The sequence below is a fragment of the Puma concolor genome, chromosome A1 (genome assembly GCF_028749965.1).
Source record: "Puma concolor isolate L17-30 chromosome A1, mPumCon1.1.hap2, whole genome shotgun sequence".
Taxonomy (NCBI): domain Eukaryota; kingdom Metazoa; phylum Chordata; class Mammalia; order Carnivora; family Felidae; genus Puma; species Puma concolor.
In genome coordinates, this window is record NC_141667.1 from 60,276,593 (window position 1) to 60,303,491 (window position 26,899).

General features: G+C 42.4%; 1 protein-coding gene across 1 annotated transcript in view; it reads right to left on the reverse strand.

Moving 5' to 3' along the window:
* The window catches only part of SLIT3 (slit guidance ligand 3), a 594,085-nt gene that overhangs the window by 469,887 nt on the left and 97,299 nt on the right, over positions 1-26,899 (reverse strand). Inside the window, exon 4 of the mRNA XM_025923495.2 lies at positions 22,229-22,300. Coding sequence (XP_025779280.1) covers positions 22,229-22,300 — 72 coding nt within the window. The remainder of the gene's footprint in view (positions 1-22,228; positions 22,301-26,899) is intronic.

Consider the following 26,899-nt stretch of genomic DNA (forward strand, 5'->3'; position numbering starts at 1 on the left):
CTGCTCAGGCTGATACCAAGCTGACTTCAGCTTCTGAATTTCTAAAATTCCTACGGGGTGGAAATTCAAATATACCAGGTCTGTTGTCCCTGGGAAGCCTGCAGGCTCCGAGAAGCAGTCTCCATCACTCTGCTTCCAGAAGACTTCCTCTTCTCATCCATTCTTCCAACACCAGGGTGGAAATCCTAGGGAGTTAGCCTCTATTCATGCCTTATGATTACCTGTTTTTGTGCTTTTTTCCTTGGAATGGCTCTCATGTGGGGTTTGACCTTTCAATTTCCTTCCTCAGATATGTCATGACATAACTACTAGAAAGTAGTCATAATGCTTCCATAGAACCTCCAACAATCCTATCATAGATAAGAATCACTAATCCTTACTTATCCAGCAGATCTATTACCAGTATTACATCTTTCAAAGAAATACCCTTTTTCTGTTAAGGTAACTGCTACGTAGCCTGACCTCTCAGGCATCAATACGTGATTCCTTATAAGCCAATGATCCTTCTTCCATGGTTTCTCTTTTCTGTCACCAAATGAAAAATCATGGCCAAGGTAAAGAATGTATCTTCCAGCTGGGTCCACAGCACCAGACCAAAAATCTGAGGGCTGGGGTTTGTGCATTCCCTACTACTCGGTGCCTCAGGTCCTCCAGCTATAAAATAGGGGCATTGGTCTAGAAGTTCCAGAAAGTGCCATTCAACTCTGGTAATCTATGAAGATGATGCTTCTTACCTCCTGGGGGGTTACTGTACAGACAAGAACTCACAATGAGCTTGGCACAGATTGAAGAGGGACACGTGTGACCAAAAATTATTCCATTTACCTTGGAAGGAATGAGAAAAAGACAAAAACAAACCTGAAATACATGCCATCCCAAATATTCCTATTCTCTTTCTTTCCTTTCCTTTGTCCTCCACCGAGTCTCCGTCTTTACTGCCTCTGCTCCACGTTTGCTTTCTGGTCTTCCTCCCTCTCTTCCTTATTCCAGGTTTTCTTCCTTTATTCCATTCTATAGTCCCTTTTCCCCCAATTTATCTAGTAAGTCTGCCTTCACTGAAAAGATACTCCTCTTTTCCCCATGACGTGAAATCAAAGCTGGTGACTGGGCCAAGCTGTTCAGAACAGCAGCATCCCTCACGATCACAGAAGCAGGACAGACAGTCCACATTCCACAGTGCAGCATGGAGGGTGGATCCATTACTGAAGGCTGGTATCCACACAGAAGGGAGAAATGGTGGATAGGAGCAGGAGGCAGGATGGCAGTAAAGATGAATAAAGGGCAATTGGTATTGCAGCTTTATATAACACCAGCCAGACACTCAGAGAGGGTTAGTTTGGAAAACATTAATAATTTGATGTTCCAGTATGGCTCTGGTTCAATTGTTTTAGAAGACAGGGTTCACTTCAGGTTTGGACTAATTCGCCAGATGTCTTTCAAACAATCTCTGGTTTAGATCTCAGATCAAGAGAAGAATAATTTGGAGGTTTAGGTCAGTGTTCAGTAAATTAGTGTAATCTATTCTTTTTTTTTTTCTTCCAGACTAAGGCTTGGTTTTTGTTTGATCCCCCACAAGTTTTCTTTTTCCTTTTTTGTAAAGCCTACACTGAGCTGAGGCTCCCAATAGCTACACAATCCCTTTCAATGCCCATTAGAAGTAAAAAATCAATGAGGCCAGGAGATGAAGCAAACACAGTTTATCTTTTCATTTCATTGTATCACAGAATATTATTCCCAGGCCTTTGAAATAAGCATCAAAAAAATAGCATTCCCTCCCCAGCTCTCGGTCTCAGGCACTGGCTCACATCTGCCAGCAGAGGATCTTGCATAGGCTGTTTCTCTCTCTTTGGTGGGAGTATGAAATCCACCTGCTGGCTCTTGAAGTCAGCTCCCCTGCATGCAGCATGGCCCCACCTGTGTGTGGATGGCTCATCCTACGAAGGCCCTCTCAAAACTCCAGGGCAGGAACCTTCTGTTTTTTAAAGCCAAGTCATTTTTCTTGCCAAAAGTAAAGTAGAGATCAGAAACTGAGGAAGAAAATCTGGTGTGTTAGTTTTATCCTCACTTTTGAGTGTGCATGTGTGCATGTATGCATTATATGTGCACATGTGCTATTAAATGGTGATTTGGGGCTTTTTCAGGGCAATGATTTGGAAGAGAAGGTGCATTCGACTATACATTGAGGGAAAAAAAGTAGATTTTGGAAAGACCAAGTTCCTTCTCTCATTCACTCATTTACAGAACATTTATCGAGTGCCCAGTATGTGCTAGATACAGTATTAGGCAATTATAGAGTCAATAAGACAAAACCCCTACTCTTAAGAAGCTTACATTCTAATAGGGAATGGGAGAGCAGAAAATAAACAACTAAACAAATAAATGAGCAAAAGAATTTCAGGTAGTGGTAAGTACCATGAAGAAAACAGGATCATGTTACGTACAATGACCAGCAAGGAAGACACAATGCTATAGGTAGGGCTATCAGAAAAGGGCTCTCTGAGAAAGTGATGTTTGAGCTAGGATATGCATTTCAAGAAGGACTTACCCGGGCCAACATCTGGAGTCAGAAAGTCCCAGGCAGAAGTAATAGCAAGTCTAAGGCCCTGAGTTGAGAAAGATATGGGAGATTTGGGGCAATAGGAAGAAGGCATGTAAGGCTGCCATGGTGGAAGTGGGGACAGTGGCCTAGGATGGCACCAGGAAGAGTGGCAGAGGTTAGACTGTGTAAGATAGGAGCTTGTGTTTTTTCTTAGAACAACAGAAAGTCATTGGAAGGCTTAATTGTGGAATGAGGAGATCTGATTTTTGTCTTAAAACGATCTGGGCATCTGTTGGATGGACCTTGGATAATGAAGGAACATAAGTAAAAGCAGGAAGATGTAGTGAGGAGGTCCCTGAGGTCATCTAATCAAGAAAGGATGGTGGCTTGTATTAGGGTGACAGCAGCAGAGACAGAAGGTAGTGGACAAACTGGTAAAGATAGAGCTGACAAATTTTACCCAATCTCCTCATCCTCCTGTCAATGACTCTACACTTGGGGAGAGACTTGTGAGTAGAGTAGTCTCTGGGCTACCCGTCTTCCCCTGCCACTGCTTTCCTGGCCTCATTAGGCCTAATGATCTCCCATATTTCACTCTCATTTAAATAAAGGAAGTGCTATGCAGAACAGGATCTGCAGAAAACACCATTAGTGACAGAAGCCATAACAATTATTCCCTAAGATAATTTTGCTCAATGACTGAACCCTTGGGAACTGGTGGTTGACAATCCTCTGTTCTGTGTTATAAAATGGGATGAAAGTCCTGGAACGTCTCGGGTAGAGAAGCCTGACCATGCACGTCTCTTCCAGGGAAGACAGAAGCTCTCTCTGTACACTAATAATTTACTGTCTCTGACACAGATCTGCCACTACCATCTTTATGCACCTAAAACACCAATTATGAGCCAAGGAGAAAAAGCATCTTTCCCCTCCACCACCAGGGCTGCCTTTCTGACCCCTGATATCTTTTCACAGGGTTGCTCAACAATTTGAGCTAATTTAAAAGTCAGTATCTTGTACTAAAGTGAAATTATATCTGTGCTTAGATGTAACAGCCTGGAAGGGAGCTTCATTTATCTGTCTAGGATTCTGCTATAGAGAGAAGGTTTTATGTGTATGTGTGGGTGGTATGTTATGTATATGTGCAAGTACTTTGGGAAAGAGAAAGGGCAGAGTAGGAGATGTGGAGACACAGGAAGGAGATGATTAAGGCCATGATATTAATAAAATTGATGATCTAGCATTTCTTTCTATACCTATCACTGATTCCCATGCAAAACATTCTAAAAAATTATTGAAGTTAGATCTCTCTGAGAGTCTTGACACACATACATCTTAGAATCTCATACATCTAAAATTAAATGAAATTGAGATGGAGGGGATTAGTCCTTGGTTACCCTTTAACCCTCTTAGAGATGTAGTTTTTTTTTTCCCTTAGAGCATTTTGACCTCCAAAAGTCGAGATGTTTTCTTCACTAGGAGAAATGTTGGCATGATTCTATGTATATTTTGATCAAAAGCTGACTCACTCATGAGAAATTCTCGTCCAGAGTCCTAGACAGACCAACGAGAGGCCAAACCATCAGTTTAATAGCTAACTACTCCATTCAGCCAACCATGGGAAGTTTTTGGCTATACAACAGGCAGCACCAATCAAGATGAGGCCAGACTTCCAAATAGGCTTCATCACCATAAACAGAGTGAGTAGAATTAAAGAAGGAAGGATGGGAAGAAAGAAACATCATGAATAAAAGATCAAAATATTTTTCTAAACCGTGAACCAAAACTCAGGTCCAGCACACCACATTCAGGCAAGGAGCACAAAATTTACTTAAACTTCTCCATTTTCCCTCCCCCTCCCCTCCCCCTCCCCCTCCCCCTTCAGCAGCAGCAGCAGCTGCTGCTGCTGCTGCTGCTGCTGCTGCTGCTGCTTCTTCTTCTTCTTCTTCTTCTTCTTCTTCTTCTTCTTCTTCTTCTTCTTCTTTTTAACTTAAAACAGATTTTACTTATTTATTATTTTTTATAGAAGTATAATTGACATATAGCATTATAATAGTTTCAGGTGTACAACATAACCATTTGATATCTGTATACAATGCAAAATGACCACCACAGTGGGCCTAGCTTCCTTGCCACCATAAAGTTATATAATATGCAATACCATATTGTTGATTATAGTCACCATGTTGTACATTACATCTCCATGGGTTATTTATTTCGTGATTGGAATTCTGTACCTCTTGACCCTCTTCTCCCTTTTCACCCGTCCCCTAATCTCCTCTCCCCTATGGCAACCACCACTCTGTTTTTTGCATCTATGTGGTTGGTTTTGTTTGTTCATTTGTTTTGCTTTTCACATTCCACATATAAGTGAGAGCATACAGTATTTTTCTGTGACTTATTTCACCAAACATAATGCCCTCGAGGCCAATCCATGTTGTCCCAAATGGCAAGGTTCCATTCTCTTTTTTAATGGCTGAGTAGTATTCTAATATATATAAACACCACATCTTCTTTATCCATTCATCCATCAGTAGACCCTTTGGTGTTTCCATATCTCAGCTATTATGACTAACACTGCCGTGAACATAGGGGTGCAGATATCTTTTCAAATTAGTGCTTTTGTTTTTTTTCCAAATAAATACCCAGAGGTGGAGTTGCTAGATCATATGGTAGTTCTATTTTTATATTTTTGAGGCACCTCCATACTGTTTTCCACAGTGGCTGCATCAATTTAAATTCCCACAAAATTATGGAAAGAGTCTAAATGTCCATCAACTGATGAATGGATAAAGAAATTGTGGTTTAGGTACACAATGGAATACTACTTGGCAATGAGAAAGAATGAAATGTGGTCTTTTGTAGCAATGTGGATGGAACTGGAGAGTGTTATGCTAAGTGAAATAAGTCATACAGACAAAGGCAGATACCATATGTTTTCACTCTTACGTGGATCCTGAGAAACTTAACAGAAGACCATGGGGGAGGGAAAGGAAAAAAAAAGTTAGAGAGGGAGGGAGCCAAACCATAAGAAACTCTTAAAAACTGAGACTAAACTGAGGGTTGATGGGGGGGTGGGAGGGAGGGGAGGGTGGGTGATGGGCATTGAGGAGGGCACCTGTTGGGATGAGAACTGGGTGTTTTTTGGAAACCAATTTGACAAGAAATTTCACATTAAAAAAATTAAAAAATAAAAATAAAAATAAATTCCCACCAACAATGCATGAGGGTTCCCTTTTCTCCACATCCTCACCAACACTTGTTATTTCTTGTCTTTATTGTAATGGCCATTCTCACATTATGAGATGATACCTCATTGTGGTTTTGATATACATTTCCCTGGTGGTTAGTGATGATGAACATCTTTCCACGTGCCTGTTGGCCATCTGTATGTCTTTTAAAAAAATGTCTATTTAGATCCTCTGCCCATTTATTATTCAGACTGTTTTTTGTTATTGAGTTGTGTGCTTTTTAAAAAATATATTTTGGATATTAACCCCTTATAAGATCGATGATTTACAAATATTTTCTCCCATTTAGTTTTATTTTTAATTTTGTTGATGGTTTCCTTCACTGTGTGTTTTAGTTTGATGTAGTCCCATTTGTTTATTTTTGCTTTAAGTGCCATTACCCTTGGAGTCAGATCCAAAAACATGTCTCCAAGAATGATGTCAAGAAGTTTACCACTTATGATTTCTTCTAGGAGTTTTATGATATCTGATCTTATATTTAAGTGTTTAATCCACTGTGAATTAATTTTTGTATATGGTATAAGATGATGGTCCAGTTTCATTCTTTTGCATATGGCTGTTCAGTTATCCCAATAACATTTATTGAAGACACTGTCCTTTCCCCATTGTATACTCCTGCCTCCTTTGTCATAAATTAATTGACCATATATGAATGGGTTTCTGGGCTCTCTATTCTGTTCCATTGATCTATGTGTCTGTTTTTTTTTTTTTTCCCCAATACCATACAGTTTTCATTACTATAGCTTTGTAATATAGACTGAAATCAGGGAGCACAGGAATGCCTCCAGCTTTGTTCTTTCTCAAGACTGCTTTGGCTATTCAGAATATTTTGTGGTTCCATACAAATTTTAGGGCTGTTTGTTCTATTTCTGTGAAAAAATGCCATTGGGATTTTGATAGGGGTTGCACTGAATCTGTAAATTGCTTTGGGTGATATGGACATTTTAACAATATAATTCTTCCACGCCATAACCAAGAAATATCTTTTCACTTATTTGTGCCTTCTCTAATTTCTTTCACTAATGTCTTGTACTTTTCAGTGTACAGGTCTTTCACCTCCTTGGTTAAATTTATTCCTAGGCATTTTATTTTTTTAATTCAATTATAAATGGGACAGTTTTCTTAATGTCTCTTTCAGGTAGTTTTTGTTAGTGTATTAAAATGCAAAAAAATTTTGTATATTGACTTTGTACCTTGAAACTTTACTGAATTTATTAGTTCTAACAATTTTAGTGGTGATGTTAGGGTTTACTATATATGATGTCATGGCATCCACAAATAGTGTCAGTTTTACTTCTTCCTTTCTGTTTTCAATGACTTTTATTTCTTTTACTTCCTAACTGCTCTGGCTAGGACTTCCAATATTATGTTGAATAAAAGTGGCAAGAGCAGGTATCCTGTCTTGTTCCTGATCTTAGAGGAAAAGCTTTCAGATTTGCCCACTGAGTATGATGTTAGCTGTGGGTTTGTCATAACAGCCTTTGTTATGTTGAGGTGCATTCCCTATATACCTGCTTTGTTGAGAGTTTTTACCATAAATCGATGGTGAATTTTGTCAAATGCTTTTTCTACATCCACTGAGATAATCATATAATTTTTATCCTTCACTTTGTTGATGTGGTATATCACATTAATTGACCTGTGAATATTAGCCATCCCTGCATCCTTGGATTAAATCTCCACTTGATTATGGTGTATGATCCTGTCAATGAATTATCTAATTTGGCTTGGTAATATTTTGTTGAGGATTTTTGCATCTATATCCATTGGGGATATATTCCTGTAATTTTCCTTTTTTTGTGGTTTTCTTGTCTGGTTTTGGTATCAGGGTAATGCTGTCTGTGTAAAATGAGTTTGAAAGCATTTCCTCCTCTTCAGTTTTTTGGAAGACTTTGAGATATATAGGTATAAAAGCTTTGTATGGTAGAACTTACCAGTGAAGCATAAACTTTTATTTGTTGGGAGGTTTTTGATTACTGATTCAGTATCCTTGCTAGCAATCAGTCTAATCAGATCTTCTTTCTTCATGAATTGATTGTGAAGTATTGTATGTTTCTAGGAATTTATCTATTCCTTCTAGGTTGTTTAATTTGTTGGCAAATAATTATTAATAGCAGTCTTTTATGACCCTTTATATTTCTGTGGTATCAGTTGTAATATATCTTCTTTCATTTCTGATTTCATTTATTTGAACCCTATCACTTTATTTCTTAGTGAGTCTAGCTAAAGCTTTATCAATTTATTTACCTTTTCAAACAATCAGCTCTTTGTTTCATTGATTCTATTGTCATTTTAGTGTCTATTTTATTAATTTCTGCTCTGAGCTTCATTACTTCCCTCCTTCTACTAACTTTGGCCTTCATTTGTTCCTCTTTTTTCTAGTTTCTTAAGGTTTAAAGCTAGATTGTTAATTTGAGATTTTTTCTTTTTTCTTGAAGTAGGCCTGTACTGCTATGAACCTCCCTCTTAGAACTGCTTTTGCTGCATCTAGATTTTGGTATGTTGCATTCCCATTTTCATTTGTCTCAAGGTATTTTTGAATTTCTCCTTCGATTTTTTTCATTAACCCATTGGTTATTCAGTAAAGTATTGTTTAACCTCCACATAATTGTGATTTTTTTCAGTTTTCTCTTTTGTGATTCATTTCCAGTTTCATACTATTGTGGTCTGAAAGGATACCTGATATGATTCTAATTTTCTTAAATTTATTGAGACTTGTTTTGTGGCCTAACCTATGATCTATCCTGGAGAAGTTCTATGTGCACTGGAGAAGAATGTGCACTCTGATCCTTTTGGGTGAAATGTTCTGTATATACCTATTAAGCCCAACTGATTTAATGTGTTAAGGCTGATGTTTCCTTATTGATTTTACATCTATGTGATCTATCCATTGACTTAAGTAGGTACTAAAATCCCCTACTATTATTATATTACTATTGATTTATTTTTAGGTCTGTTAATACTTACTTTCTATGTATTAGGTTCTCCTAGGTTGGTTCATAAATATTTACAAATGTTATTTCTTCTTGCTGGATTAACTCCTTCATCATTACGTAATGCCCATTTTTTCTTAATTACAATCTTTGTTTTAAAGCCTATTTTGTGATATAAGTATAGTTACCCCAGTTTTCTTTTGGTTTCCACTTGCACAAACATCTTTTTTTTTTTTCATGCCTCACTTTCAGTCTGTAAGTGTCCTTATTTCAGAGTTGAGTCTTTTCCAGGCAGCATATATTGGGTCTTATGTATGTATGTATGTATGTATATCCATTCAGCTACTCTATGTCTTTTGATTGGAGAATTTAGTCCATTTATATTTAAGGTAATTATAGATAGGTATGTACTTATTGCCATTTTGTTCACTGTTTACTGGCTGTTTTGTAGTTCCTCTCTGTTCTTTTACCCTATTGCTTTCTTCCCTTGTGGCTTGATGCCATTTTTTAGTGTTATTTTCCAACTCCATTCTCATTATCTTCTGTGTATCTGTATACACACACACACAAACATACACACATACACACATATGTATGTATGTGTGTACGTACGTATGTATGTGTGTATGTATGTATATATAGATATAGATATACAGACATACAGATGTAGATATTCTAAGTTGATAGAAAGTTAAGTTTAAATGCATTCTAGAACTACATTTTTACTCTTCTCTCCTACATTTTGTTTTGATGTCATATTTTACATATTTTTATTTTGTGTTATCTCTTAACTAATTTTTAATAGTGAGTTTTACTACCTTGTCTTTTACTCTTCATGGTAGCTTTATAAGTGATTTGTCCACTACATTTACTATATATTTACTTTTACCAGTGAGAATTTTTGCTTTCATAATTTTTCTTGTTAATAATTAGTGTCCTTTCTTTTTGGCTTAAAAAGAAGTCCCTTTAACATTTCTTGTGAGTCTGGCTTATTAGTGGTGAATTCCTTTGGTTTTTGCTTGTTTGAAAAATTCTTCTCTCCTTTTATATGGTAACCTCGCTGGGTTGAGTATTCTTGTTGGAAGTTTCAGTACTTTGAATATATCATGCCCCTCCCTTATGGCCTGCAAAATTTCTGCTGAAAACTCAACTGATAGTCTTAATTTTTTTTTTAATGTTTTTATTTATTTTTGAGAGAGAGAATGAGACAGAGACAGGGAATGAACAGAGAGGTGGAGGTGCAGAAAGAGAGGGAGACAGAATCTGAAGCAGGCTCCAGGCTCTGAGCTGTCAGCACAGAGCCTGATGCAGGGCTCGAACCCATGAACCATGAGATCGTGACCTGAGCTGATGTCAGGCACTTAGCCAACAGAGCCATGCAGGTGCCCCAAACTCAATTGATAGTCTTATGGGGGTTCCCTTGTATGTAAAACATTGTTTTTTCCTTGCTGTTTTTAATATTTTTTCTTTATCTTTACCTTTTGACACCTGAATTATAAGGTGCCTTGGTGTGGGTCCCTTTGATTTCTCTTATTAGGGAGTTTCTGGGATTCCTGCATCTGGATGTCTGTTTCTTTCCCCAGGTTAGTGAAGTTTCCAGCCATTATTTCTTCAAATAAGTTTTAGGTCCCTTTATCTCTCTCCTCTTCCTGGAACTCCCTATTATGTGAATGTTGATCTATTTGATTTGTGCCATAGGTGCCTTAAGCTATCTTCACTTTTTAAAATTCCTTTTTCTTTTTGCTGCTCCGGGTAAGTTCCACTGCTCTGTCTTCAGGTCACTGATTTATTCTATTGCTTCATCTGGTCTGCTGTTGAACCCCTCAGTGTATTTTTCAGTTCAGTTACTATAGTCTTCAACTCTGTGACTTCTGTTTGGTACTTTCTTATATTTTCTATCTCTTCCTTAAAATTCTCTCTGTGTTCATCCATTCTTGTCCTGAGATTGGTGAGCATCTTTTGCTTTTCTTTTCTTCCTCTATTTCTTTTTGTGAGCATCTTTATGACCATATTTTGAACTCTTCATCAAGTAAATTACTTACCTCCATTTCATTAAGAATGTTTCCTGGAGTTTTATCTTGTTCTTTCATGTGGAACATATTCTTCTGTTGCCTTGTTTTGCTTGACTCTCTGTGTTTTTTTTCTGTGTATTAGACAAAGCAGATACCTCTCCTAATTTTAAGAAGTGGTCACAGGAAGCCTGGAGGTAAATTTCAGTCTGATGTCTGTGCAATGCCCTGGGTGTCATAGCCTTATAAGAACTAACTCTTCTATTATCTCAGTTCTGTGGGGCCCAGAAATGCTAGTACACCTGGCTTCAAAGCCAAGCATTCAAGGGGCATTTCCTGTGTGGAATGTGCACACCTGCTAACTTTGAGATTATAGGAGAGTGCCAGACTGTAATGAGCCTGCCAAGTGAGTTTTGCAAGGTGGGGTCATGGCAGAGAAGTGGCCTAGGGCAAGAGGTCCCCCCAGGTTTGGCAAAGTAGGGCTGTGGGGGCATGCTAGGCTGGGATGAGCCCACTTACTGGGTTTGGCAGGGCTGCAGGACAGCACGGGGTGTGGGACAAGGTAGCAAGGTGGAGGGAGAATGCAAAAATGGTGCCTTCCCATGTGTCTGTCCCTGGAGAGAGTTCCAACAGACCTCTACTCCTCTGGCAGACCCTTTAAGCTTAGCCAATGAATTTCCTTCACACATAGTCTAGGTGCTTTTCAGCTTGCTGCTTTTGAGCTGGGTCCTGGGGTGAGTGTATCTGTGTGAGCCCTTTAAGAGTGGAGTCTCAGTATCCTACAGCCCTTTAGGTCTCCTGGACATAAGCCCCATTGGTTTTTAAAGCCATATATTTTGGAGGCTCATTTCTCCAGCCCAGGTCCCAATGACTGGGGTGCCTAATGTGGGATTTGAACCCCTTGCTCCTTATGGATACAATCTATATTTATAGGACCCCTCCCAGTAGTGGGTTACTCCTAACTAGGGGTGGGACTTTTGGCAAGACCATATCTCTCTCTTTCCTAATCATCTCTATGTGGCCTTTTTATCCTTTGTTGTGGAGGAGCTGTTCAGCTAGTTTTCAGGTCTTTTTCATAGAGGATTGTTCTATATGTAGCTACATATTTGGCATGTCTATAGAAGGAGGTGAGTTCAGGATCTTCCTATGCTTCCTTCTTGAACTGTCCCCTCAAACTTCTCCATTTTTTATTTGGCTTAGACAGTACTGTGTTAGCACAGTTTTGTTGTTAATAGGGCATAAACATTTTCCTTACAATCTTCAATCTCCAGGACTTTGTAAATGGACTGAAAACCTTACAAGTGAAGATTAATGTTCAACATATAGGATACTGAGCCCGCAGAAAAGATAAAAGAAAGTCAAAGTTACAGACGTCTTTTATTATTTTTTTTTTGATAATTTGAAATTATGCTAGAATTTGGGCATCAAATTAAAACACTATTTGTCCCCTGGAAAGATTCCCAAATGTTGGTTGGAAATGAGGGATAATTAGGCTCTTAGAAATGTTTCTGTTGATGCTGAACGTGATTCAAGAACAAATAATTCATGATTATTAGATGTGGGTACATTTGCATCATTCAGGCAATTGAAGAATGTGTGTTTGGGGTCGGCCCACCTCAAAAGACTTATATTTTTCTATATATAATGTGATATTTCCCAGACATTTTCAATTCCCTTGACAGTTTTTAACTCCAGATAAGGGGAACAAGGATCCCCGGGTGTGCACATAGGCTGGCCTCTGGTTCTCATTCTCAATAATGGGCTAAGTTGCCACTGAGAGCACAGTCTTTATGTGAGCACCCCTGGTGCTGGCCACACAGACCCGCTGAGGCTAGCTGACTCTACCACATGCCACAAGGTGCTGAGAGCAGCACATGGTGTTGTACAGAGAGGTTCCAACTCTGCAGGTGGGTCCCAGCCAAGGAAGTCTGAGAAGAAGCCAGGTGGCAAGAAGCCCATCCTCACACCCTCTGGGCTCAGATTAGACATGTCTGCATTCTATACTCAGCATCCCAACAACCAGCACATTGCAGACACACACACACACACACACACACCACACAGTAGGTGTTTAATGAATGTTTTAGTTGTCCCTGGTCACCCAGTTCTCTTCCTAGGAATTGGGCAGGAATGTCCCCAACAGGGAATGGACTATGTGCCAGGTATCAGCTGGGTGTTTGTTTTATTTTTCCACCTTCTCAACTCACTGTTTTCACATACAGCACAGAGAACACACCGACATATGAAGGCTTCCGGCTGTATGTGCAAGGAGCTGAGCTCTTCTTGCTGTGAGCTGTTTAATGCACCATCAGAACTAAAATTCAAGAGGTTTTCTGAAGCCCTTATACATATAACCTTTTCTTTCGACATTCTCCCCTTTTCTGTAGCAATTCAGCTGGCTCCAGGGTTTCACCATCATCACCAGTGTCCAGTGTCGGTCTGACCTTCAAGGGTTACTTTCCTCACCGTGATCCATGGCATGACTATAGAATAGTTAACCCTTTGCACACATCTTCAGAAAGCCACCTTGGAACCCCCACCAGGTAGACCAGCAAAACCTCTTACCTTCAAACCAAAGAAAATACTAAATCCATGAAATCACTTAAGCCATCCTTCCAAAGAAAGGGAGAATCAAAATGTTTTATGCAGCAACCTATAAGAAACTCATTTTGTGGGATGTTTCACATTCCAGCCTATGGTTTATTCCCCCATATATCCCTGCCAGTAATATCAACCAGATGTGGCAAAGAAGTCTGTGCAGAATTGTAAAAATTACAAGCATATTCTGTAATTCCAAAGCATTGTAAAGTCACAGCTTGGTTTTCTTTCTTTCTGGAAAAAAAAAAAAAAACTTTTCAAGCTGGTAGAATGTTCTCAGTATAAGTATTACCTGATCACTTTAGAAAGTTCTTCTGTTGGCCCAAAGGGCCAAAGAGTTTTAAAATATAAAACCCAACTCTAACTTTGATACATTGTAGGGAATTTAGAAAGTTCTACTCGCACACATGCATTTGAGTCTATAAATTTTCTGTTTTAATATTTCAAGTCTTAATACTTTAGATCTCAGATATGAGCACGTGCTCACAGAGGCTCATATAAGCACAAAAGTACAAAATACTGAACCTTGAAACCTTCAGAGATCCATGATTGTTTTTCCTCTCTCTTCTTTAAGGTGTGTTTCAGCACAGGGGCACATGATAAGGTAGAAAACAACCCACAGAACTGGAGGTCAGAAAAGCCTGGGTTTATTCCTGGTGACTTAGTTAAACTCTTAAGCCTCAGTTTTATCATCTGTACAGTAGGCATAAAAATATCTACACTTCAGGAAGACTAAAGAAGACTGTATACACATAAGGTGCCTAGTACACAGTAGGTGCTCAAGAAATGTTTGGTTGTTTGCCTGCTCCCCAATCTATAAAATAATAGGGTTTATAATAGATCAGCGTTTCTCAAAGTATACCCATGGGTGACATACACCAAAGGTGTAGGTTGCCTATTTATAAGGTCAGAATCCTGGGTCCATTCCAGATCTCATGAACTAGATGTTTTGGTTACACAGACTGGGAATCAGCATTTTAACCAGCACCTCAAGAGATTTTTTTTTTTCCATGTGCTAAGCTTGAGAAGCAGTGGAACTTAGATCCTTGCTCACCAAATGTGGTCCTAGGCCAGGAGCATCACCTGGAAGTTTGTTATAAACACAGACTCCTAGGTCCCACCTCAGAACTACAGAACCAGAATTCACATTTTAATAAGATTCCCAGGTGTTCAGATGCTCAGAGAAGTTTGAGAAATTCTGGCCTGGATAACTTTAATTCCTACCTCTAAAATTCTATCATTTAAGAGTCTACAAGACAATTCAAAGTATTAGCCTTGTAATCAACTCTGTGGATAGACAACAGACTTGTGTTCAGCTGGATAAAGCCTCAGTGGAGGAGAAAAGAAACCTTCCATGCCTTCTTTCCTAGCTCTAGGTTAAAGCATGAGCAAATCACGCAAAACAGAAATCCCAAGAGTGCCACGGCACCCATTGTAATCCATTATCTGTCCACATGCAGATTAAAGCTAACCTGTCCTCAAACACATGATGAAACCGCAGGGGACAGAGCATGGCATAACACAAACAGAAGGCTGAGGCCTCACTGCAGTGTTCAGGGGGTGGGGGAATGGAGAGGGAGTAGGGAACGGAGCTCCAGTTTGCAGGGAGATTTTCCATGAGCTTTTAGTGGCTGTGCCCCTGGAAAAAATGACCCCACGTCTGCAACGGTGAGGCTGGCCCGTCCCTGGCCTCTGAGGGCTAGGCCAGCACAGGGGGAGCCGGTCTCTGGGATGCAGCTCCCAGCAGGCAGGCGGTTCTGAACCCCCACCATCCTGATGGATTGGTTTCCCCATCGCCCTATTATCATTTCACCACATCAGATAACAACTCTGCTAGAAAACTGGGTAGTATGGTTTTTGTTTTCTCCACTGGTGTTTCACTTTTATAGTATTGTTTCACATTGATATAGAGTTTTATGGTGACACATATTGCATGTAGTTATGTTTTCAAGTTTAGTGTAGAACTGGAAGACTAAAGGTGGCTACAAAAGGATCTACGAACTGCAAAAGGTACTATCTAGAGGTATGGGGCCCCAGTCACTCAACACGTCTTGGCCCACTGAGGGCTTCAAAGACATAAAGGAACAAACATTAACTGAGCTTCTACTAAGTGCCCAGCACATTAACTAGTTATTAACTTCTCATAAGTACAGTAAGGAATGTAGGCTCTGGAGTCAGGCAAGTTTGGGTTTGAATTTTGGCTCTGCCAGTTACTGGCTCTGTGACCTTGGGCAAGCTGTCCAAATCTTTAGGACTCTGTTTCTTCATCTCTAAAAAGGAAATATTATAGTATCTCACCTCCTAAACCTGAGATGAAGAAGGAGGATTCACATAGAAGCAGGTCACAAAGCACCCGATGTAATATGCACTTGGGAACTATTGTGGGCTGCTGTGTCCCCCTAAAATTGAAGCCCTTGGACCCATTCCTTCAGCATGTGACTGTATTTAGAGATCAGGTCTTTATAGAGGTGATTAAGTTAAAACACACCCATTAGAGAGGAGCCCTGAGCCAGTATGCCTGGTTTCCTTATGAGAAGAGGAAGAAACACCAGGGCTGAGCATGAAGAGAGGGACAACCGCACGTAGAGGCACAGGAAGATACTGGCTCTAAGACAAGGAGAGAGGCCTCAGGAAACCAACCCTGCCAGCACCCTGATCTCAAACTTCCAGGATCCAAACTATGAGAAAACAAATTTCTGCTGTTTAAGCCATCCCATCTGAGATACTTTGTTATGGCAGCCCAAGCAAACAAAGACCGGAGCTGTGGCTGTGACCTCTGTTGCACAGTGAATCAACCCGAGGCTGAGAAAGTTGAAGTCACTTGCTCAGGGTCACCAGAGGGTAGGACCCCAACCCAGGTGTGTACGGCTCCAAAGGCCACATTCTTTACTCTCGCACTGGGCTGCCTCAAAGAGGCACTGGACCACCTTGCTGAATGCAACTTTCTGTGTGTGGGGGAGTACATGGCACGTACACGCAAGGCAGTGACAAGACGGGACAATGGAGAAAAGGAAGGAGAGGTACAAGCAAGCAGAGAGGAGAGTTCAGAGGAGGTCTCCCTCATTGGAAGGAAGTTCCCTGGAAAATGAGGTTTTACAGCCTTTACTTCTGGGAGGGATGGTGCTCCACCATGACAACAGCCCCAGTGACTTGGGGCTAGTTGGCTGGCCACACTTCAGAGTGTTTTCAGAGGCCTGAGGGATTAACCTTCCAAGTCTCTTGCAACTCTGCAGATGCGAGTAAGGGCCAGGGGGTTTAACCCCAATGGCATGTTTTTAAAGCTGTCAAATACCTCGTAGAACTGAGTGGAGAATAATTGGAGGCCTCTGTGCTGCTGCTATCAAGCTGCTTATTCAGCGACAGGTTGAAAACCACTACCAAACACTGAATGGGCTCTTTGGACATGAATCCAGAACAGAGGGGCCAACAGGACCCACTCATCCTCATATGGCAAAGTCCAACTCTTAAAAACCGGCTGTGAACCACTGTGCCCCTCATCTCCTTAAAGCTCTTTAATGAGTAGAATGCAGAGGACATTCAATCACTGTTTTCACCTTGTCTTCTGCCCCTTCTAAGGATTTCTGGCAACAATAACCCTTTAACCTCCAAAAAACCAGAAATCCCTCACTCCCTCTCCCATGGGTAGGTGAAAGAGAAAGCTGGAAGGGGACACAAAAAAGGAGAAATTAATAACCTATAGACCATGTAACAGACCATGCTCTGTGCCATCCTGTCTGGATGAGACAACTGAGGCCCAGTGAGGGAAAGTAACATGTCTTAGGCCACAGAGCTTGTGGGTGGTGGAGGACCATTCTGAACACCAGGATCTTCCCACTTCAAGGGCACCGCCGCCTCATCTTCATCTCTCTCGGAGCCTGAACCCTGTCAGGTGCTGAAGTGTTGACATCACTGATGCCAGAGCCATAGCATATGCACTGCTCACCTCAGTCGGCCAGCAAAGTCGACCACAGACATCTTTCATTGAGCACTTGCTATGTGCTACAGTCAATGCTGAAGGCTGCCCATGGGCCACTTCCATCTATCCTCATAACAATGTAGAGAAGTAGGTTCTCTTGTTTATTGTACTGATGATGAACCTGAGACCCGGGGAAGTTAAATGACTTGTCCACGAGCTCACAGCCCCTTAAGCCCTCCACTCTACTGCCACCTCCTATGCCCAGCTCTGAGTCAGGAGTGGTAGGGAACTTAGGAGGAGCAGAAACATAATCCCAACACTCGAGAACCTTCTGATCTATGTCAGGATTGGGGGAAGCTAATATTTATTTTATTGAGTGCCCAAGGCATGGCAGAGACCTTGTTGGCCCTTTACAGACCACAGTGATGTTACCTAATCTTTAGGGCACTCCCAAGCTCTAGGATTCTCTGTCCAGTACTCTGTGTGCTTGAAAACAGGAAGAGGACAGATACACCATTAATATACATATGGATCAATGAATTACTGGTGCTGGATCTGAGGGTGGATGGGGGTAGAGTGGTCAGCAAGTCCTGACAGAAGCACTTGGACATATGACAGGTCCATTATCAATCCTTTTTATCATCATTTTAGGTCTCCACAATAGCTAGCTTGGCATAGTAGAAAACCGAAGGACTCTGCAGTGACACAGACACACATCTGAGTCCCAGTTCCATTGTATCCTGGTTATACAGCAATGGGGTAAGTTAGATAACCCCTCTCGGCCTCAGAAGTAGATGTGATAATGATTCTCTCTATAGGATTAGTGTAAAGGTTAAGTCTGAGCATTGAGGCAAAGTCCCCAGGGTAGTGCTACTTCTTAGAAATGTGGGCTATATGAGTAAGTAATTTAAACTCTGAGTTTTAGTTGCCTCTACTATAAAATGGGAGGAATGAGGCAGGTTGCTGCCTATAGTAGAAAAACGGCACAGACTCCAGAGTCAGATTACCCAAATGTGAACTCTGGTTGTGTCACTAAGTAGTTGTAGGATATCAGGCAAGTTTTTAACTTCTTTAAGCCTCAGTTTCACATCTATAGAATAATGCTAGTCATAGTATCACCCCACAGGGCTGTAAGGAGTATCAAATGAATTATACCTCAAGTGCTCAGAACAGTACCTGCCAGCCAATGGGTTTGCAATTGTTATTACCTTGAAGTGTTTCTGAGGATCCAACGCATTCAGTTAAAGCACAGCAGACTGCCCAAAGTCGTTGCTCAATGAATTTGTAGACATCTGTTGTTTTCTTTCTTTTTTTTTTTTCAACGTTTATTTATTTTGGGGGCAGAGAGAGAGAGACAGAGCATGAACGGGGGAGGGGCAGAGAGAGAGGGAGACACAGAATCGGACACAGGCTCCAGGCTCTGAGCCATCAGCCCAGAGCCTGACACGGGGCTCGAACTCACGGACCGCGAGATCATGACCTGGCTGAAGTCGGACGCTTAACCGACTGCGCCACCCAGGCGCCCCAACATCTGTTGTTTTCAAGTTTGGCATCATTTCCCCCATCTTTGGATAACAGAATTTTTCTTTCTTTTGGGAAACCCATTCCCAAGCCCTGCAAACTCTATCCCCAAACAAGTGGGATGAACCCATTTCCAAAACTTGACTGGTCAGAGGACACCACCTCACTGGCAATAATGATGTGCTCAGACATGGACGTGTCACCAAGCTAAGCAATCTACCACTGGTTCTTTTCTGAAGGACTGTTGACTCCACCTGGATTGCCAGATTAGTACGCTGGGTCTTCTGCTTTTGCTCACCATCACGTGCACTGCTACAAAAGATGTAAGGAGGGACATGAAGTCCCAATAACTTCACCAAGCCCCTGGATCCAGTTGTTCCTGAAGCTGTCCATAACTGTCCCTGAACTTTCCAGGCATATAAACCAGTATCTTTCCTCTTTGGATTAAACTAATTTTAGTCACATTTCTGTCACCTAGTGGTTAGTAGTGTTATTATAATAGCAGGTTTCCAACAAATATTATTTCCCTTTCCCATCACTCCTCCAAACATCTTATTACACATCCATAGCCTTAACAAAAGGTATTCTTTGGATAAATAGTGAGTATTAAGCAGTTTTTGTCTACAGATCTAATAAGAAAGGAAAAGGCGTGTCCAGAATTGCTACTTATCCCACATGGCATGCTACGGAGTAGACAGCCACACAGTACCCACATTTAGCATTCCCTGGAAAATGGTTCACTGTGTCTGTTGAGATGCAACACTCCTTTACAGAGCTAGTGACATATGTATACACACCCATGATTGCACATTTATTGATTTCTAATTTGTACCCTGCAAAATAAGACAAAGACACAATAGGGCCATTAAGAAAAATCAAAGATCAAGCCCAGAGAGAAAAAAGAGATTGCTGATTATAGCCGAAACCTGAGTTAATATAGTTGCTTAAATAAAAAAAAAAATTATATTTAGCTCTAAGCTTTTTGGCAGCCATTCAGAATGTGTCATGATGAGGCATACAGAGAAGTGGGCATCCTTCATGTCTGTACCTGAAAACCCAGCAGAGGCCAGGTTGGAACAAGCACAGAGGAAGAGCTTACTGAATAAATGAAGGAATGAATGAATGAGTGAAGGATAAAAGAACCAAAGCTCCCTAAGGGCACTGTTTATAATACTTAGGCCTATATCCTTCACTTATTCATCTACCCATTCACTGAGTGCTTATGTGTGCCCACTTCTGTGCCTGGCTAGGACCTGGAGCAGGACAGATGACAGACTGAGTCAAATGTCGTGCCTGCCTTCCCAGCTGCAGCTCTCTGGCTTGAAGCAAAAGCTCAGAGTCATCCACCTCAGTGCCCATAGCAACTGCCAGTGTCTTCGTGCATCCGGAAGAAAGAGATCAGAGAGCAAAGCTGAGAAAATGGGAAGTGCGGGAGTAACACTAGTTATCTTGGTAATTACACTCACCCCTCACTGTAAACCCTAGAAAACAAATGCACACACACTATGATCTCATCTGATACTCACAGCTACTTGGCGAGGAAGATAAAAGGGAAGAGGAGTGTCAGCCTTATACTGATGGGGATATTCAGGCACAGAAGGGAAAATGACTCCCCCAACCTCTCTCAGAAAGTGACAGGATACCACCCTGGGGGTTCCCATGCCCTAGGCTGCCTGCCTGGGCCTGGCCCCCAGCATCTCAGAGACCTGTTATCACTGCCTGAAATTCCTCCTCTGCCTGCATCAAAAGCAGCCTCGCACAAAATGGGCATCATCTGATGGTAGCAGCTATGAGGCCATGTTCCATGAGCAAGAACCAGCCCGCTTGACACCCTGCAACAAGTGGAACACTCAGACCCCACCTGCTCAAAGCTTTCCAGCAGCCCCAGCCCCACAGACACCTTCTGTTTGCTTAGAATGTGATGCTGAGATTCCAGATGAAGAGCTTAGAGTCAGCATTATTTAGGAGCAGGTTGAAAAGGCACAATGTGGTGCTGGGTGGAAAGACAACTATTAGGTGAGCATGTAAGGAAAGAACTACATAGGAAGAGGAAATTAAAAACCAGGTTGTTTCCCCATATGCCCATTTAGTATTGTTTATCCAGCTCAGCTAGACGCTCAGGCTGCTAAACATCACTTTAGTCATCCTCATGCCCATCAAGATGGATTCAGTGTGGAAAGGTGAAAAGGGGGGCATACTCTTCCCCACAGATAGCAAAGTCAGCCAGGTGGACCGAGCTAGAGAAATGCAGTACACAGCACGAGAAGACCTTGACAAGGTACAGGTGTGTCCTAGAGAAGGCGAACAACGCTGCTGTACCACTTAAACACCAGCTAACCCTTGTGGTTCCTGTTCCAACAAAGTGTCCTTTAAAATACATTTATGTATATAGTCTCTTTCTGTGTATGCACACACAGATATAGATATAGATACAGACTCCTAATTCAGAACTCATTCTTAAGCACACACACTGACATGTGTTTTGTATTTCCCAATGTATCCTGGAGCCTACATGCATTGTTTGACTGCATAAATAGGTATTAAACACAGCCACTGGGAATGTAAATGGTGGCCACAAGTTTGGAGCCTCCCCAGTAATGTTACAGTCTTCCCACCCAGGCTGTAAATCTCACTGCTTGGCTACTAAGCAGCCAGACACTGTCACTCCATTCAGAAAATCAAGGCTTGGGCCAACCCAGTTCACCCCATGAACTACACGAGTCACTGCCAGTATGACTTATAGGCTCAGAATCATAGAGCCATTCACTGTCAATTAATTAACACTTGCTTAATGCCCACAATATGCCAACCGCAATCTCCATTCTGACGTGCATCTCAAGTTCCTTGAACCTCCAAACTCTCATACTGAATAAATGCACAGAAACATCTCCAATCTTCCCCCTGCATTATGTCTTGGACCATTCCAGAAGATAAAGCAAAATTTAAGATGTTTCTTCCTTTTCCCACAAAATCATAGATCTCCAGACCCAGGGTTCTCAGACTGGCGGAGGTAGGAAGCAGGCAAAGGGCTGGAGTTGTTCTGGTCTGCAGGATGGTGAGGTTAAAGTGTTCAGTCCAATACAATGCCCTCTGAGACCACTGGTGTCTCCTTTGAGTAAACCTACCTCAAATCCCATCCCCAGGGCATTTCCCTGAGGTGAGGTCAGACCATGTTAAATGGCAGTGTGTCCTTCTTTGCAAAGAAGAGATCTACTACCACAAGCCACCAGCCCTCATTGGCCACTTAAGCCACTGATATCTGAAGAATGGGAGCAAAAGTCGGGTGTGGAGGGGAGTGTAGGGGCACGCCATATTGAAGCCCAGCTCCTAGTCTCCATACATATGGCCTAACTACCAAGCTCTGCATGGTACCAGGCTCCATTCACAAAGGCAACCACAATATCCACATCACCAAAGCCAGGCAGGACACCAGGTAGAGAACATAATTCGGCTCTACTTACAGTCTGGTGAGCTTTGGTGTACTCTGGAAAAGCAATTCCGGAAGGACCTGGAGCTTATTCTTGTTCAGGCGCCTAGAGATAAAGAACAGAATGAAAGGGTATCAGGAGACATTAAATGGATTAAGAGTATTCACAGATACTCACTTCAATCAATCAACAGGTATTAAGAGACTTTCTAGATATTTCAACATGGGATGCACAGCATGTTAAGGCATATTCTGTTTTGCAAGGCTTGCAGTCAAGTTGGAGATACAAAGCAAAGGTCAGTCAAAGGCAAGAACACAGCACGTGTGCTGTCCCTTCCCCATCAAGAGCCTAGGACAGACATCACTAATTGATCACACCATTCTTTCCCACAGATTCCAGACAAGGCTTTTGAAATTTTCCGGCCATGTGCTCCAGGTAGCAATTGCCAAGCGATGAAACTGGTATGCAAAATGGGTCCCTAAAAAGAAATAAAATACCAGAGAGAGTATTTCATCCTAGATAGTGGTGGTGGTTGCAGTAGGGAGATAGCAGTTACTATGGAAACAGAAGAGGCCATGGGTTGAGGGGCCAAATGGAATCCCTGCCAGCCTGGAGCGGGGCCGTATTATAACTTTCATGGGCCCTTGGCACTTTTGCCTTTGCATGCCCCTAACTCTATATAAAAAATTAATATCACATTTTATAACTATGTTGGTATAAAAATATATTAATATTATATATTATAACATTCACTTTGACCTGAAAGGCTTTTTTTTTTCCTTCTAATTTTAAAAGAAATGAAAACATTTTCATGGGCCTCTGAAAGTATTGTTGGCCCTGAGCACTGTCCCCGCTGTGCCTAATGGAGCGGTCAGCTTTGGGTCAAAAACCACAGTCTGGGCAAGCCATGTGGCTGGAGGTAAAGTCCTCCCAGAAGGGATGCCCCACATTGGATGGCAGCAACAGAGCCAATCTCATGCTCTCCTGAGAATGGTCAATGCTAATGCCAACAGTGAAGAAGGCCACATGAGTTTTCAAGGGACACCAAGCCCTTACTGTGGCCTCCAAGAAGGCTGTTCTCTGGGGAGTAGGAGGCCAAGAGGGAGACCCTCATCCCTGCCCACTCCCATGACTCTCTGTCCTAGCATCTTTACACAGCCTCATCAGTGAGTGCCCAAACCAGTGTCTCCAAACCTGTCCCCAGAATCCTCAGACTCTCCTGCAGCAAAAGAACAGTTTATAGCCTGGTTGAAATTTTTGCTTGGAGTGAGCCGCCCATTTCGTTACCTGGGACAACCATACTATCCTATCTTAGAGTTAAGCAAGTTGAAGAAAAGATAAGATGAACTTCTTCCCTGCTTCTGCCCAAAGCCCACACTCTCTCCACCACGCCAAGCAGACATGCTTCCCTGGGGGGATTTTGCTACTTTCCCCCTTTTGTCCCAGGTTGATGGCCAAAAATTTCTAAGAGACAGGGGACAAGCAGGAGGTCAGAAAGGGCAAAGCATGTGAGAGAGGAGCTTTGAAGACCCCAGAATAAGGCTCCTGTCAGAAGTGTGTTGCTTAGCCCTGAAGGGGCTCATGGTATGTGTGGGCAGGTGTGGTCCAGTGATGCTGTTTGTGGGCCCCCTGACTGCAAGGAGACCAGACAAGAGGCTGAGAAGTTGGACGGATAAGCTCAAGTTCCCAGCGACACCCCAAAAGCAGCATGACTCCCACACTAGTGCTCTTCTGTAATGTTTTATTAATTGTGGTAAAAAACAAAAACATGAGATTTTCCATCTTAACCATTTTCAAGTGTACAGTTCAGTGGTGTTAAGTATATTCATAATGTTGTGCAGATCTCCAGAACTTTTTCATCTCACAAAACTGAAACACTATCACCATTGAACAACTCCCCACCCCAGTCCCTGATAGCCGGCACTCTACTTTCTGTTTCCATGAGTGTGACCAGTGTTTGCTTTTTTTTTTTTTTTTAAATTTTTAAATGTTTATTTATTTTTGAGAGAGAGAGAGAGAGAGAGAGAGAGAGAAAAACAGAGCACGAGAGGTGGGTGGGGGGGTGTTCAGAGAGAGAAGGAGACACACAATCCAAAGTAGGCTCCAGGCTCTGAGCTGACAGTACAGAGCCCAACGTGGGGCTTGAACTCACGAATCACGAGATCATGACCTGAGCCAAAGATGGACATTTAACTAAGCCACCCAGGCGCCCCAATGTTTATTTATTTTTGGTAGAGAGAGACAGAGCACAAGCAGGGGAGGGACAGAGAGAGGGAGACACAGAATCTGAAGCAAGCTCCAGGCTCTGAGCTGTCAGCACCGGGCCTAACGCAAGGCTTGAATTCACAAACTGTGAGATCATGACCTGAGCCGAAGTCAGACGCTTAACCAACTGAGCCACCCAGGTGCCCTGTGACCAGTGATCACTCCCAGTATCCACTGTTCATGTTCCTGTCACTAAAATGGAAATACAGGAGGAGCCCAGGGGAGAGAAGAGTGATGGGTAATCTAGTTGCTCTTCAGAGCAGCTCCCATAAGTCTGTGATATGTCCTTTGATGTCATATGGGAGCACTGATCCCAGAGAAGGTGCGGTGATATGACTTTGGCCAAAGCTGGGTTCTGGTCTAACTAGATCTTGATCTCCCTGTGGGACTTTTGGGTAGTTACCTGGCCTGCTGAACCTCAGTGTTCCATCTTCAAAATAACCCTATACATTGGGTTACAGAAATTCTTAATGACATAGTGTGTGCCCAAGTGTCTAGCACTGCAATAAGAGCATGGAGATAATAATAAAAATGATGCAGTCCTAACTGCACATCAGATGCTATGCTACATGCTGGATGGGCACAATCACAGGCAGGAGAGCTTGGAAGCGGGCGTCATTACTACCCACATCTCATAGATGAGGACGCTGATGCCTGGAGAGGATGAGTACGTTCCACAAGGCCACAGTGTTAGGAAGTGGTAGGGTCAGCATCTGAACCCAGGCAGTCTGCCTCCAGCGCCCAAGTTCTGAACCACTAACCTCTCAAAGCCTTGTAATAACTGACAGTTCCCTTCCTCTTTTCCTTTCTTCTTTCTCCTCCCCCCTTTCCTTCCTTTCATTCAGGGTTACCACCTCCTCAGCCCCAGCTCAGACAACCATCCATCCTGAATACATTTCCCTCCCTGAAAAAAACTCTCTTGGAGGTCCCTAAGGCCAGAATTGGGTCTCTACGTGTCTGTCTGGAACCACCCTCTATTGTCACAGCTGCACAGAGCCGGGTGACAGTTATATTCAGACGACCAACACTTCAGTCTAGGCAAAAATCCTAAAATTCAGCCCACCGAGGCCTGCAGTGGGTAGGGTGTTTAGTGTGCTAAAAGCCCTAAACCAGAGTTGAAGCTAAAAATAAAACCAGCTTGGCTCCAAAGCTCCAGGAAGGGAAGGAATCATTTTTCAGTATTTGTGGCTGGACAAAAATAAAAACACAACCAAACTGAGCCAATTGTGCTCTGCCTGCTGCTTCATAAACCCTGATGAGGCTTCCAGGGCAGCTGGACCCGGCTTGTTCTCCCAGAGCCTCTGGGTTTTTCCGCTTCAGCTTGGGCGGGCCTCATGCTGGTTCTCCCTATCATAAGGAGTCTGATGCTCCATTTCATTTCCAGTTCATTCCAGGGTTTATTCACGTTTACTTAGCAAACTGAGCCAGCTGAAAGGTCTTCCTTGAAGGGCTGATGGAGGCTCCAAGCTGCATAAAGTGCATTTCCCACGTGGCTGCTGTAGAGCAGCTCCTGAGCAGGAAAATGAATAGTACACAATGTGTCGTTCTCCTGGTAGAGGAACAGGGAAGCACTGGGCTGCAGACAGGGGCTGTGGCCATGATGCCCTCCATCCCTCATGTCATCCACTGCTCTGTCACCCTGTATCCAGAGGTGAAACTCTCCTGCTGTGGTTCAAGCTGAAAACAGATCCATCAGGCCTGGATGAAAAGGACCAAATGGGACTCATGTGAGGGCAGACCTGAGGGGATTGACACCAACCATAGGCCAGGTCAGTGATAAGATAAAGCCCTCCTGGCCATCCCCCGTCCCTGTCCCTCGGAGATCAGCACTCTTTTTCAGCTTTACCTGCTAGAACAATGGGCAGCATCAATGTCGAAAGCCCACAGGCTGTGAGTTGCAAGGTCATACTGCTTTTCAGCCTGAACCATGAAGCACTGCAAGTACTGCTGATCACCTTTCTGGAGGTACCTGGGTGTAAGATCTGATTCGAGATTTTGCCACTTTTTTTGTTGAATTTGTCCATTCATCTATCCCTTCAATCATCCATCTACCCACCTTTCCATCCAACCACCATCCATTCATCTCGTCAGTCCTTTCTCAATAGGAATGTATGAAGATGAGTAAGAATATTCCCTTCCGAATATCAGATGCTAGTGGAGAAGACAGGAAAACAAAGGTATCATGGGAGTACAGAGGAGGGCCAGCTAACCCAGACCTGGTAAAGGAGGGCTTCCAAAAGGAAGTGGCTGGAATTTACTTTTGAAGCAGGAGTACAACTCTAAGAGACAGGGACGAAGACTTCTACACTTTTGTATGTCTACGGAGGGCCACGACACCAAGGGGCCCCTGGGAAGTAGGCTGCACCGCTGGATTCCAGAGAGGACATGAGAAGCAGAAGTAATGAAGCTGCAGAGCCAGGCAGAGGTCTTACAGCAAGG